This window comes from Schistocerca piceifrons, chromosome 2 (genome assembly GCF_021461385.2).
Source record: "Schistocerca piceifrons isolate TAMUIC-IGC-003096 chromosome 2, iqSchPice1.1, whole genome shotgun sequence".
Lineage (NCBI taxonomy): Eukaryota > Metazoa > Arthropoda > Insecta > Orthoptera > Acrididae > Schistocerca > Schistocerca piceifrons.
Genome location: NC_060139.1, coordinates 312,655,853 through 312,668,920, shown reverse-complemented (window position 1 = coordinate 312,668,920; position 13,068 = coordinate 312,655,853). Strand labels below are relative to the sequence as shown.

Sequence of the window (13,068 nt, the reverse complement as noted above, 5' to 3'; positions counted from 1 at the left end):
CATAATAACGGCCTTGATACGCCTGGGCATTGAGTCAAACAGAGCTTGGATGGCGTGTACAGGTACAGCTGCCCGTGCAGCTCCAACACGATACCACAGTTCATCAAGAGTAGTGACTGGCGTATTGTGACGAGCCAGTTGCTCGGCCACCATTAACCAGACATTTTCAGTTGGTGAGAGATCTGGAGAATGTGCTGGCCAGGGCAGCAGACGAACATTTTCTGTATCCAGAAAGACCCGTACAGGACCTGCAACTTGCGTTCGTGCATTGTCCTTCTGAAATGTAGGGTTTCACAGGGATTGAATGAAGGGTAGAGCCACGGGTCGTAACACATCTGAAATTTAACGTCCACTGTTCAAAGTGCCGTCAATGCGAACAATTGGTAACCGAGACGTGTAACCAATGGCATCCCATAGCATCACGCCGGGTGATACTCCAGTGTGGCGATGACGAATACATGCTTCCAATGTGCGTTCACGGCGATGTCGCCAAACACGGATGCGACCATCATGATGCTGTAAACAGAACCTGGATTCAACCGAAAAAATTACGTTTTGCCTTTCGTGCACCCAGGTCCAACGTTGAGTACACCATCGCAGGCGCTCCTGTCTGTGATGCAGCGTCAAGGGTAACCGCACCCGTGGCCTCCGAGCTGATAGTCCATGCTGCTGCTAACGTCGTCGAACTGTTCCTGCAGATGGTTGTTGTCTTGCAAACGTCCCCATCTGTTGCCTCAGGGATCGAGACGTGGCTGCACAATCCGTTACAGCCATGCGGATAAGATGCCTGTCATCTCGACTGCTAGTGATACGAGGCCGTTGGCATCCAGCACGGCGTTCCGTATTACCCTCCTGAACCCACCGATTCCATATTCTGCTAACAGTCATTGGATCTCGACCAACGCGAGCATCAATGTCGCGATACGATAAACTGCAATAGCGATAGGCTACAATCCGACCTTTATCAAAGTCGGAAACGTGATGGTACGCATTTCTCCTCCTTACACGAGGCATCACAACGTTTCCCCAGCCAACGCCGGTCAACCGCTGTTTGTGTATGAGAAATCGGTTGGAAACTTTCCTCATGTCAGCACGTTATAGGTGTCGCCACCGGCGCCAACCTTGTGTGAATGCTCTGAAAAGCTAATCATTTGCATATCACAGCATCTTCTTCCTGTCGTTTAAATTTCCCGTCTTTGGCACGTTATCTTCGTGGTGTAGCAATTTTAATGGCCAGTAGTGTATGACTCACCCATTAAAATAGCACACTGGTCGCTTTGGAGCTCTTAGATGATGTAGAACTGGTACCGCCATGTGACCCTTCACCGCCGTTGTAAGTTATGGTAGTGAAGTGCTGTGTAAGTGCCTATCGATTATACGGAATCAACTACATAAGCATAGACCAGTGTGGTTTAAATTGAAAGAAATACACTGAAACGCCAAACAAACTGGTACAGGCATGCGTATTTAAATACAGAGTTATGTAAACAGGCAGGATACGGTGCTGTGGTCGGCAACGCCTATATAAGACGACTAGTGTCTAGCGTCGTTGTTAGATCGATTACTACCGCTACAACGGCAGTTTATCAAGATTTTAAGTGAGTTTGAACGTGGTGTTATAGTCGGCGCACGAGCGATGGGACACGGCATCTCCGCGGTAGCGATGAAGCGGGTATTTTACCGTTCGACCATTTCACGACTGAACGTGAATATCAGGAATCCGGTAAAACATCAAATCTCCGACATCGCTGCGACCGGTAACCGTTCAACGTGACAGAAGTGCAATCCTTCCGCAAATTGCTCCAGATTTCAGCGCTGAGCCATCAATAAGTGTCAGTATGGGCTTTCGGAGCCGAAGACCAACTTGTGTACCCTTGATGACTGCACGACACAAAGTTTTACGCCTCGCATGGGCCCATCAACACCGACACTGGACTGTTCATGACTGGAAACATGTTGCCTAGTCGGACGAGTCTCGTTTCAGATTGTATCGAGCGGATGGTCGTGTACGGGTATGGAGACAACCTCATGAATCCATGGACCCTGCATGTCAGCAGCGGACTGTTCAAGCTGGTGGAGGCTCTGTAATAATGTGGGGCGTGTGCAGTTGGAGGGATATGGGACCCCTGATACGTCTAGATACGATTGTGACAGGTGACACGTACATGAGCATCCTATCTGATCACATACATCTCTTCATATCCATTATGCATTCCGACTGACAATTCTAGCAGGACAGTGCGACACCCCACACGTCCAGAATTGCTACAGAGTGGCTCCACGATTACTCTTCTGAGTTTAAACACTTCCGCTGGCCACCAAACTCCCCAGAAATGATCATTATTGAGCATATCTTGGATACCTTGCAACGTGCTGTTCAGAAGAGATCTCCACCCCCTAGTAGTCTTACGGATTTATGGACGGCCGTGCAGGATTCATGGCGTCATCTCCCTCCAGCACTACTTCAGACATTAATCGAGTACATGCCACGTCGTGTTACGGCACTTCTGCGTACTCGCAAGGCCCCTACACAATATTAGGCAAGTGTACCAGTTTCTTTGGCTCCCCCAGGATACACGAAACTGGTCAGAACACTGTCGCAGAAACAACGAAAGAAGCATTCCAGGTTTAAAAGAACGCAAAGTTCCCTAGATTGGCGAAGTTTAACAAAAGCTCGGAATTTAGCGCAACTTCAATGCGATATGGTTTTAACAGTTTCCACAACGAAACTCTTTCTTGAAATCTGGTAAAAATCCAAAGAGATTCTGGCCGTATGTAAAGTACACCAGCGGCAAGAAGCAGTCGATACCTTCACTGCGTGACAACAATGGTGATGTTATCTATGACAGTGCCACTAAAGCAGAGTTACTAAACATGGTTTTCCGAAATTTCTTCACAAAAGAAAACGAAACATATATTCCAGAATTCGAATAGAGAACAACTGACAACATGAGCAACTTAGAAGTAGATATCCTCGGTGCAGCGAAGCAGCTTAAAATACTTAATAAAGGCAAGGCCTCCGGTTCGATTGTATACCGGCCAGGTGTCTTTCAGAAAATACTGAAAAATAGCTCCATACGTAGCAATCATATACAACAGCTCGCTCGTAGAAAGATCTGTATCCAAAGACTGAAAGTTGTACAAGCCGTACCAATACCACAGAAAGGAAATAGGAGTAATCTGCTGAATTACAGACCCATATCGCCGGCCGCGGTAGCCGAGCGGTTCTAGGCACGTCAGTCCGGAACCGCGCGGCTGCTACGGCCGCAGGTTCGAATCCTGCCTCGGGCATGGATGTGTGTGATGTCCTTAGGTTAGTTAGGTTTAAGTAGTTCTAAGTTCTAGGGGACTTATGACCTCAGCTGTTAAGTCCCATAGTGCTTGGAGCCATATGAACCATTTGAACAGACCCATATCACTAACGGCGATTTGCAGTATGATTTTGAAACATATATGCATTACCTCGAAGATAACGATTTGTTGACAAGCAGCCAACACGGATCCAGAAAATACCGTTCTTTCGAAACACAACTAACTCTTTATTCCCACGAAGTAATTAGTGCTACCGACAGGGGACATCAAAAGTGACTCCATATTTTTATATTTCCAGAAAGCTTTTTGACACCGTTCCTCACAAACGGAACGATGTCTAATCAAACTGGGTGCCTATGGAGTATCGTCTGTCTCAGTTATGTGACTGGATTCGTGGTTTCCTGTCAGAGAAGTTCGTAGTAACTGACGGTAGGTGATCGAGTATAACAGAAGTAATATCTGGCGTTCCCCAGGGAAATGCTATAGGCCTTCTGCTGTTCCTGATCTGCATCCGTTTCCGCAAAGTTGATCGTACCACTTTCAAAACTCTTGCGATGTAGTGAGTGTAGAGTGTTCGATATTCCTTGTGCTCCCCAGTCATCAACCACGTATGCTGCAACTCGATCAATATGCAGTTTTTTTTTTTTAATATCATGACAGGAACCAATTGAGACACCAACTTCTTTTGCAAGTTCTCTGACAGACTACATTTGGCGTGCAGCAGATCCTTTTAAGAATAGGCACCGCCAGTTGAGGGGAAAAGCCTGCCGTGTTGACGGTCTTCTTCAATTGATTGACGACCACTTCTGAATGCGAGAACCGTTCGTGGCATTTTCGTAAAATTGCTTCAAAAGTATTCTTTAAATCTTTCCCTCGTTTTCATGCGAAATGTCACATTGCGCGGCTGTTCCCTTAAATCATGCAGAAAGTGGCACGAACATTGTATCAACTAGTTCAAATGGTTCAAATGGATCTCAGCTCTATGGGTCTTAATATCTGAGGTCATCAGCCCCCTAGACTTAGAACTACTTAAACCTAACTAACCTAAGGACATCACACACATCCATGCCCGAGGCAGGATTCGACCCTGCGACTGCGGCAGCAGCGCGGTTCCGGACTGTAACGCCTAGAACCGCTCGACAACCGAAGCCGGCATCAACTAGTGATAGTAATGGATAAAGTGTTGGCAACAGCACTTCGCTAAGGACGATTCGTTGCCGCGTAAATAAAAATTTAGATAGTTATTCGTACAGACGACGTGTTGCCTCTGTATGAACCTCAAAGTCTTTCACAATGTCTCCTCGCATCACATTGATAATTTGGTCTAATGGAAATAGTTACGAAGAAGAAATTTCGATATACCGACTGAGGACGCTGCTTTGTGCAGTTCACGAAAATGGGAACAAATCCTCTACAAACATAATATTGCGCTTTTCCGATTCTTGTTTAGCTCTGTTACCTTATTTACGCTACTCTAGCGCTTCATGTACTTAAGACTTCATTTTACATATTCGAGAAAGTAACAGAAAAACTTAAATTCATTAACGATTATTTCAGTTACGTAGCGCTGAAAGACAAAAATTCAGTACATTGTCATGAAGATGTCGATGGCATTTACGCAGTAGCAGCACTTCAGATGCCCTTGCTATTCGTAACTTGCACAGTAACAATTTTTGTTCCACAAACCTTCCATATTGGAGGCAACCTATCGTCTTTTGTACTGTGACGTCATGTATTACAGCCTTTAAGCTGTTTATGTTTCGATATATTTAATTTAGACATCTTACCATTTCACAAGCATGAAAAGTGTTGTGGCTTCGTTTGCCACTTGCATATTCCTGCTGGGACGCTATAAAGTAAGGGAACCATAGAAATATAATGTTCTGTAATGCACTACGCACTTCAAGTTTATAATGCATTCTCTAAAACGGACAACAATTAATGAAATCAAAGAATTAAATTCGTACATTATATGCTACATTTTGACTTCAAAATACAAGTATGATCTCTAAAGTGGGCAGCTAGGAAGATCAGACTTATCAAGTGTCTCATTTCTCAGTAGTTCTGTAACACTAATAGGGTATATTGCATGGAAAATATGTATGATAAACATTCCATAAAAACAATGCAACACCCTCAATGACTGTGTTCAGCGGTTCCAGCAAATGTGCATACGAAGGAGGAGGAATTTGTAGTGTTTAGTGATCCATTTGGCACAGTTATCAGTGATCAAATGGTCAATTGTGTAGAGTCTTTAATATAGATTTCTTAATACCATTCACTGTTTCCCAAAAAATAGTGAGCATGTTGTGATGTTATAACACGAAAAAGTAAACAACAAACCTACTAGACAACTAATAGCAGCTCCTCTGCAATAGATGGCTTTTTTTGTTAATACTGACTTGTCACTTGCTTGCACACTATACAGCATCTCTAATGGTATATCATATCACAACTACTTGGCAGTAAGTATGACGATGCCAGGTGCAAATAAGCAGACAGAAGCTCTCCTACACACACACACAAAAGATCAACTGGAAAAAAAACAATATAGCACATCTCACACATCTTCACCATAGAGCTGACTGGAAGGATGTCTACTGCAGTAGCAATATTGACAATGTTGTTGTTGTTGTTGTTGTTGTGGTCTTCAGTCCTGAGACTGGTTTGATGCAGCTCTCCATGCTACTCTATCCTGTGCAAGCTTTTTCATCTCCCAGTACCTACTGCAACCTACATCCTTCTGAATCTGCTTAGTGTATTCATCTCTTGGTCTCCCTCTACGATTTTTACCCTCCACGCTGCCCTCCAATACTAAATTGGTGATTCCTTGATGCCTCAGAACATGTCGTACCAACCGAACCCTTCTTCTGGTCAAGTTGTGCCACAAACTTCTCTTCTCCCCAATCCTATTCAATACTTCCTCATTAGTTATGTGATCTACCCATCTAATCTTCAGCATTCTTCTGTAGCACCACATTTCGAAAGCTTCTATTCTCTTCTTGTCCAAACTATTTATCGTCCATGTTTCACTTCCATACATGGCTACACTCCATACGAATACTTTCAGAAATGACTTCCTGACACTTAAATCAATACTGGATGTTAACAAATTTCTCTTCTTCAGAAACGCTTTCCTTGCCATTGCCAGCCTACATTTTATATCCTCTCTACTTCGACCATCATCAATTATTTTGCTGCCCAAATAGCAAAACTCCTTTACTACTTTAAGTGCCTCATTTCCTAATCTAATTCCCTCAGCATCACCCGACTTAATTAGACTACATTCCATTATCCTTGTTTTGCTTTTGTTGATGTTCATCTTATATCCTCCTTTCAAAACACTGTCCATTCCATTCAACTGCTCTTCCAAGTCCTTTGCTGTCTCTGACAGAATTACAATGTCATCGGCGAACCTCAAAGTTTTTATTTCTTCTCCATGAATTTTAATACCTACTCCGAATTTTTCTTTTGTTTCCTTTACTGCTTGCTCAATATACAGATTGAACAACATCGGGGAGAGGCTACGACCCTGTCTTACTCCCTTCCCAACCACTGCTTCCCTTTCATGTCCCTCGACTCTTATAACTGCCATCTGGTTTCTGTACAAATTGTAAATAGCCTTTCGCTCCCTGTATTTTACCCCTGCCACCTTTAGAATTTGAAAGAGAGTATTCCAGTCAACATTGTCAAAAGCTTTCTCTAAGTCTACAAATGCTAGAAACGTAGGTTTGCCATATATTGACAATAAGGTTCGTGAATATATGAGTGTCTTGCAACATTGCTATGAAGTGGCATTCCTAATCAAACTTGCAGCTAAGCAGTACACATGCAAAATCATTAATAACAAATGGCTAACAATAGGAATACAATCCTATTGCAGAAATAAGAGATTGCTATATCTCTACAGTAAAACTACAGACAGCAGGTTATTCCAAACAGTGCAAAAGAATTCGAAACAAAGTAATTGTATAATTGGCAGTTCATAATTAGCTCAAGTCATACATCAAATGCCATGTGGGAATTGATCAATGAAACAGTTGGTAAAAAAGGTAAGATATACTCAATAACATGCATTAAAAATGAACATGGTGTTATCACTGACCCTAAACAATTATGTGAAATATTCAACAGTCACTTCATAAACATTGCTGACAGGTTTTCTTGTTTAATCAAGACTCTCACACCCGCTCGTCACTCAAATTCAGCAGTACTCCCACAATCACTTTTTCTTGACCCAGTCACACCAAGTGAAATTTGCAATATTATAAGGCAGAAATCAAACAAACATTCCCGTGGTTTTGATGGTATATCTAATTACCTTTGAAACAAATCTGTCATCCCTTGTGTGACCCACTGTCAGATAAATTGCTCCTTATCATCAGGTAAATTCCCCAGAATTTTTAAAGCAGCAAAAGTTGTCCCTCTATTTTAAAAAAGGTGAAATGAATGGTGTAAACAACTACAGACCTATCTTCATACTATCCAGCATATCAAAAGACCTTGAGAACGCTGTACATGATCATGTTATTGATTTCTTGAAAAGTAATTGCATACTGAGTCTTCATCAGCTTGGCTTTCAGAAAGGGAGATCAATAAATGGAGCAACATATTCATTTTAAATGAAATCTATATTGCATTCAATGAAAGAAAACACACAACATGTGTGTTCCTTGATATCGCAAAAATTTTTGATCTTGTCAACCATGAATTACTCTTGGAGAAACTACTACATTATGGGATTAGAGGAATGAGCAATTACTGGTTTAGGTCATATCATTCAGATAAAGCACAGAACGTAGTAATCACCTCAAAAAATGGTGAAAGTGCTCAGTGAAACGAGGAAGTAGTAAGACAAGGCATTCCCCAAGGTTCCACACTTGGTCCCCATCTATTTATAATATCTGTCCCAAAGCATTCTGGAGGGTCTACCTTTAAAGTTTGCTGATGAGACCAGTATGCTGCTTTCTAATTATTGTCATCATCAACTCAACACCAAAATTACTGATACAGACTGTAATCTGGTAAAATGGCTAAACAAAAGCAAACTTCTTCTAAATAAAGGTAAACATAAAGGTATCATCTGTCATAGATGATATTGGGGTAGAGAATGAGCCCATATATCGAGAAATAACCACAAAATTCCTTGGAGTGTGGGTAGATGACACACTAGACTGGGACATATATGAAGACGAATTATTAAAGAGAATGAGCAGTCTTTGTTATGATTTTATTATTCTAAGAAAATTCTTTGAAATGGAAACACTATAAAGTGCCTACTTTGCACTAGTGCACTCAATAATTACGCATTGCATTCTTTTTTGGGGCTCCTCCCACAAGAAGATATTTATTATACAGAATTGAATAATTAAGACAATGAAACAAGTGTCCCTATCCTCCACCACTAGATACCTCTTTACAGAGCTCATTATCTTGCCAGTGTCTTGTATCTATATTCATTATACAGTGCGTTTCATTCAGGGAAGTTTACATATATTTACAAAAAATGAAGATGTTCACCACCAGATACTCAACATTGCAGTGACGTATTTATAGTTGATCAATGGCTATGTAAAGGACACAACAGTGTAAGGTAGAGAGTAATACTTCTGTACAAGAAGCTACCTGGAGTCTTGCCAGAAAGGATTCAGACCCAAAATAAAGTCAGTGCTACAGAAACACTGCCACTATTCTGTATGGGAATTTATGAATACCAATCTAAAATAATTTGTGTAAAGTACCTTAATATGTGTGTTACCACTTCATTTTCACTTGACTTGTTTGCCTCATTTAATAGATATAACTGTTGGCTCCTTGTTATGACTTATTTGCACACATGACAACATAATGTAAATAGTGTACACAGGCATTACTCTGCAATCTTTATCTGATGACTATATGTGAACATATTGTAAGAGTGATGACTATACAGAGTGTTACAAAAAGGTACGGCCAAACTTTCAGGAAACATTCCTCACACACAAATAAAGAAAATATGTTATGTGGACATGTGTCCGGAAATGCTTAATTTCCATGTTAGAGCTCATTTTAGTTTCGCCATTCCAACGTGATCAAATTGTAAATTTTCACAATCAACATGTGTGGGCTGACGAGAATCCGCACGCAATTGTGCAATCACGTCATCAACACAGATTTTCTGTGAACCTTTGGGCAGGTATTGTTGGTGATGTCTTGATTGGGCTCCATGTTCTTCCACTTACGCTCAATGGAGCACATTATCATGATTTCATACGGGATACTCTACCTGTACTACTAGAACATGTGCCTTTGCAAGTATGACTCAACATGTGGTTCATGCACGATGGAGCTCCTGCATATTTCAGTCGAAGTGTTCGTACGCTTCTCAACAACAGATTTGGTGACCGATGGCCTGGTAGAGGCGGACCAATTCCATGGCCTCCACGCTCTCCTGACCTCAACCCTCTTGACTTTCATTTATGGGGGCATTTGAAAGCTCTTGTCTACGCAAACCTGGTACCAAATGTAGAGACTCTTTGTGCTCGTATTGTGGACGGCTGTGATACAATACGCCATTCTCCAGGGCTGCATCAGAGCATCAGGGATTCCATGCGACGGAGGGTGGATGCATGTATCCTCGCTAACGGAGGACATTTTGAACATTTCCTGTAACAAAGTGTTTGAAGTCACGCTGGTACGTTCTGTTGCTGTGTGTTTCCATTCCATGATTAATGTGATTTGAAGAGAAGTGATAAAATGAGCTCTAACATTGAAAGTAAGTGTTCCTGGACACATGTCCACATAACATATTTTCTTTCTTCGTGTGTGAGGAATGTTTCCTGAAAGTTTGGCCGTACCTTTTTGTAACACCCTGTGTATGAACAATATATAATTTATATTACTGTATATCATAAAAATGTGTATATTTATGTGTGTGTGTAACTTAAATGTGACTTGTCCTATACTATGCATGATAAAACAATGAGATTTCTGGGATCAATAAAAAAATTAGATCTGTGCCCCAACTGTTTTGACTCTGCAGGAGGTAAATGCGCTAAGTTTAGAGATGATCGGTGTTTGCAAATTCATTCTAGGATGCAGTCAAACCCCACTGAGTATGTACTCACTCCTCTTGAACAACTTCATCCATTTTTCTGGGGTCACGTTAAGGGCCTGGACCTTTGGGAAGCTCCATGGGCATGTCGATGGATTGCTCTGTGTGTTGGGCACAAAGTATCAGTGGTGCGTCACTGCTTTTGGCAGTGGTCTGTGGAACACTCCCACATCTGTAGATCGGTTTCTAGATGTTCATGCAGTATTTGTGCATGTCAAGACCAAAGCACTGTGCAAGCAGTGGTGGTCAACTGAATGTCATCCAGAGAAGGAATATGGGTACATGTTGCACCTGATGTGTTACCAAGAATGATTGGAAACTGTCTGCTTGCATCAGGACTACAATCATATTTTCCTCTGGACAGGCTGCTACTGACACCGTGACACTGCCAAGCACAGCTATTCTGATGTTGTAAAAGAGTTACCTGGAGAGTGGACTGGTGCTTTATTGTCTTCAGTGATGAGTGTAGGTTCTGTCTATATGCAAGTGATAGATGTACATGTGTACAGCTTAGACCTGGTGAGCAGCCTATTCTCTAAGGCATTTGCCTATGATACACAGGTCCCACTCCATACTTCATAATGGGGGGCCACAGTTAACTATTGCCATCACATTTGGTGTTTCTGAACCAGGCGCACTACATAGTAGGCTGCATCCCGGTGCTACGGCCATTTCTTTGACAGGAAGGTGACGTGCTTTTCCAGCACAACAGTGCAAGTCCACATACTTCTGCTGTGATGCAATGTGCCGTTCGTAGTGTACAGCTACTTCCTTAGTGAGCAAGATCACCAGATCTCTCACCAATTCAATACATATAGGACATGGTGAAGCGGTAACATAGTCGTTGTCCATGTCATGTAAGAACCATTGCCAAATCACAATAAAGGATGCGAAGTGATGTTTGGGACAGTCTATCACGTGATGTTATTTGGCACCTTCATGATCTTTTGCACCTGAGAATACATAACCATGTTGCCACCACATGGGGGAGGGGGGGGGGGGGGGGTTTACACTGTGTATTGATAACTGATGTGACTGTTTGGCCACTCTTCACCGTGATGTGTGTTTCATTTGCTCTGAACTTGTTATCATATACTAATACAATATACTACTTGTCACATCACTTCTCAATAAAATGACCTTGTCCTTGAGTGAGTTGCAATTTTTTTTCCCTCCCCCCAGTGTCTGACCCATAAAATATTTAAGTCTTGGGGTAACACCTCAGTTACTTCCTGTTACTTACTGAGGTATCATAAAAAGCTACTCATTTCATTCACAGACTGTTGTTGAACAGTTCCTCACTAGTCAAGACTTTCCTTCTGTCTGTCATATTGACAGACATGACGTAGACTTTAAGGGGTTTCATACTTGGACAATATCACTTCCATTAGTATCTGTACACACACATACCATACATGTTTTAGGCCAGTCAAGAATGATATATGCTATCATATGTTTCCAGGATCTCCTACTGCTCTGCTGATGCCACATACAACCACGTATTTGCATTCATTGCAACGAATAGCAACGAAACACTGGAGTGCCATGCATTCCTGTGCCCTAAAAGGAAAATTGTAAGTATAGTTATATAGTTTTATATATAATTTGTGTAGTTAATCATAATGATGAGAAACATATTGTTGCAGATTTATATTACATATTCATATATAAATATTGCTACATGATGACCATTAACAAGTTATATGAATTAGTATTTCCTACTGACTACCCATTACATATCACGTAAATAGAAATTCTTCTACAGAAAGAGTTATCAAGGAAACCTTGTTCACTTTGTTTTCATATATAATTTTTCTGTCTGTTAGACATTTTACATCACTGGATAAGTGATCAAAAATTTTTGTAGCAGCACTGTGCACCCCTTTTTGTATTAAAGTAGACTTTAATGTGGAATAATAAACATCATTTTTTCTTCTGATATTGTAATTATGTACACCATGGTTCCTTTTGAACTGTAGTGGGTTATTTGCAACAAACTTCATGAGAGTTAATATAACAATGAAAAAAATCAATTTTTGGCAAAATAATGTAATTGGGTAGATAAAAAATCTACTCACCAAGTGGCAGCAGAACACACACATAAAAGAATTTTATAGTTAAGCAAGCTTTCAGAGATAGGTGGCACCTTCTTCAGCAGAAGAGTTGAAGGGGAAGGAAGAGGGGTGAAGGAAAAGAACTAAAGATGTCTAGGAAAAGAGGAAGATTTAGGAAAAGTCATCCAGAACTGCAAGTCAGGGAATACTTACCAGATGTGATGAGGAGTCTTTCCTTCTCATTCCTAGAACTGTCCAGTCCTTTTCATCGCCCCTGTTTCTCCTCCTTCAAACCTTCTGCCTGAAGAAGGAGTCACTGGCTCTAAAAGCTTACCTAATTATAACCTTCTGTGTGTGTTCTGCTGCTGCTTGGTGCATAGAATTTTTATCTATCCATTTTGGAATCAAGTCATGTTCATGGGAGCAATTTTCCACAAAACCTATTATGTCACTGAGAATAAGAGGTAGCTCTGATTTCCATAAATGTTAATAATGCTGGGAAAAACTTCTAGAAGAGAAACCAAGTACAAAAGCTTGGATTACGCAAAGAAGTGAAAACATATTTCTATTACTGTAGCACTCAATTCGGGCCATATAGACTGTCTCTGC

General features: G+C 41.3%; 1 protein-coding gene across 1 annotated transcript in view; it reads left to right on the top strand.

Moving 5' to 3' along the window:
- LOC124776440 (low density lipoprotein receptor adapter protein 1-like) overlaps positions 1-13,068 on the top strand; it is a 197,963-nt gene that overhangs the window by 160,677 nt on the left and 24,218 nt on the right. Inside the window, exon 4 of the mRNA XM_047251438.1 lies at positions 11,868-11,979. Coding sequence (XP_047107394.1) covers positions 11,868-11,979 — 112 coding nt within the window. The remainder of the gene's footprint in view (positions 1-11,867; positions 11,980-13,068) is intronic.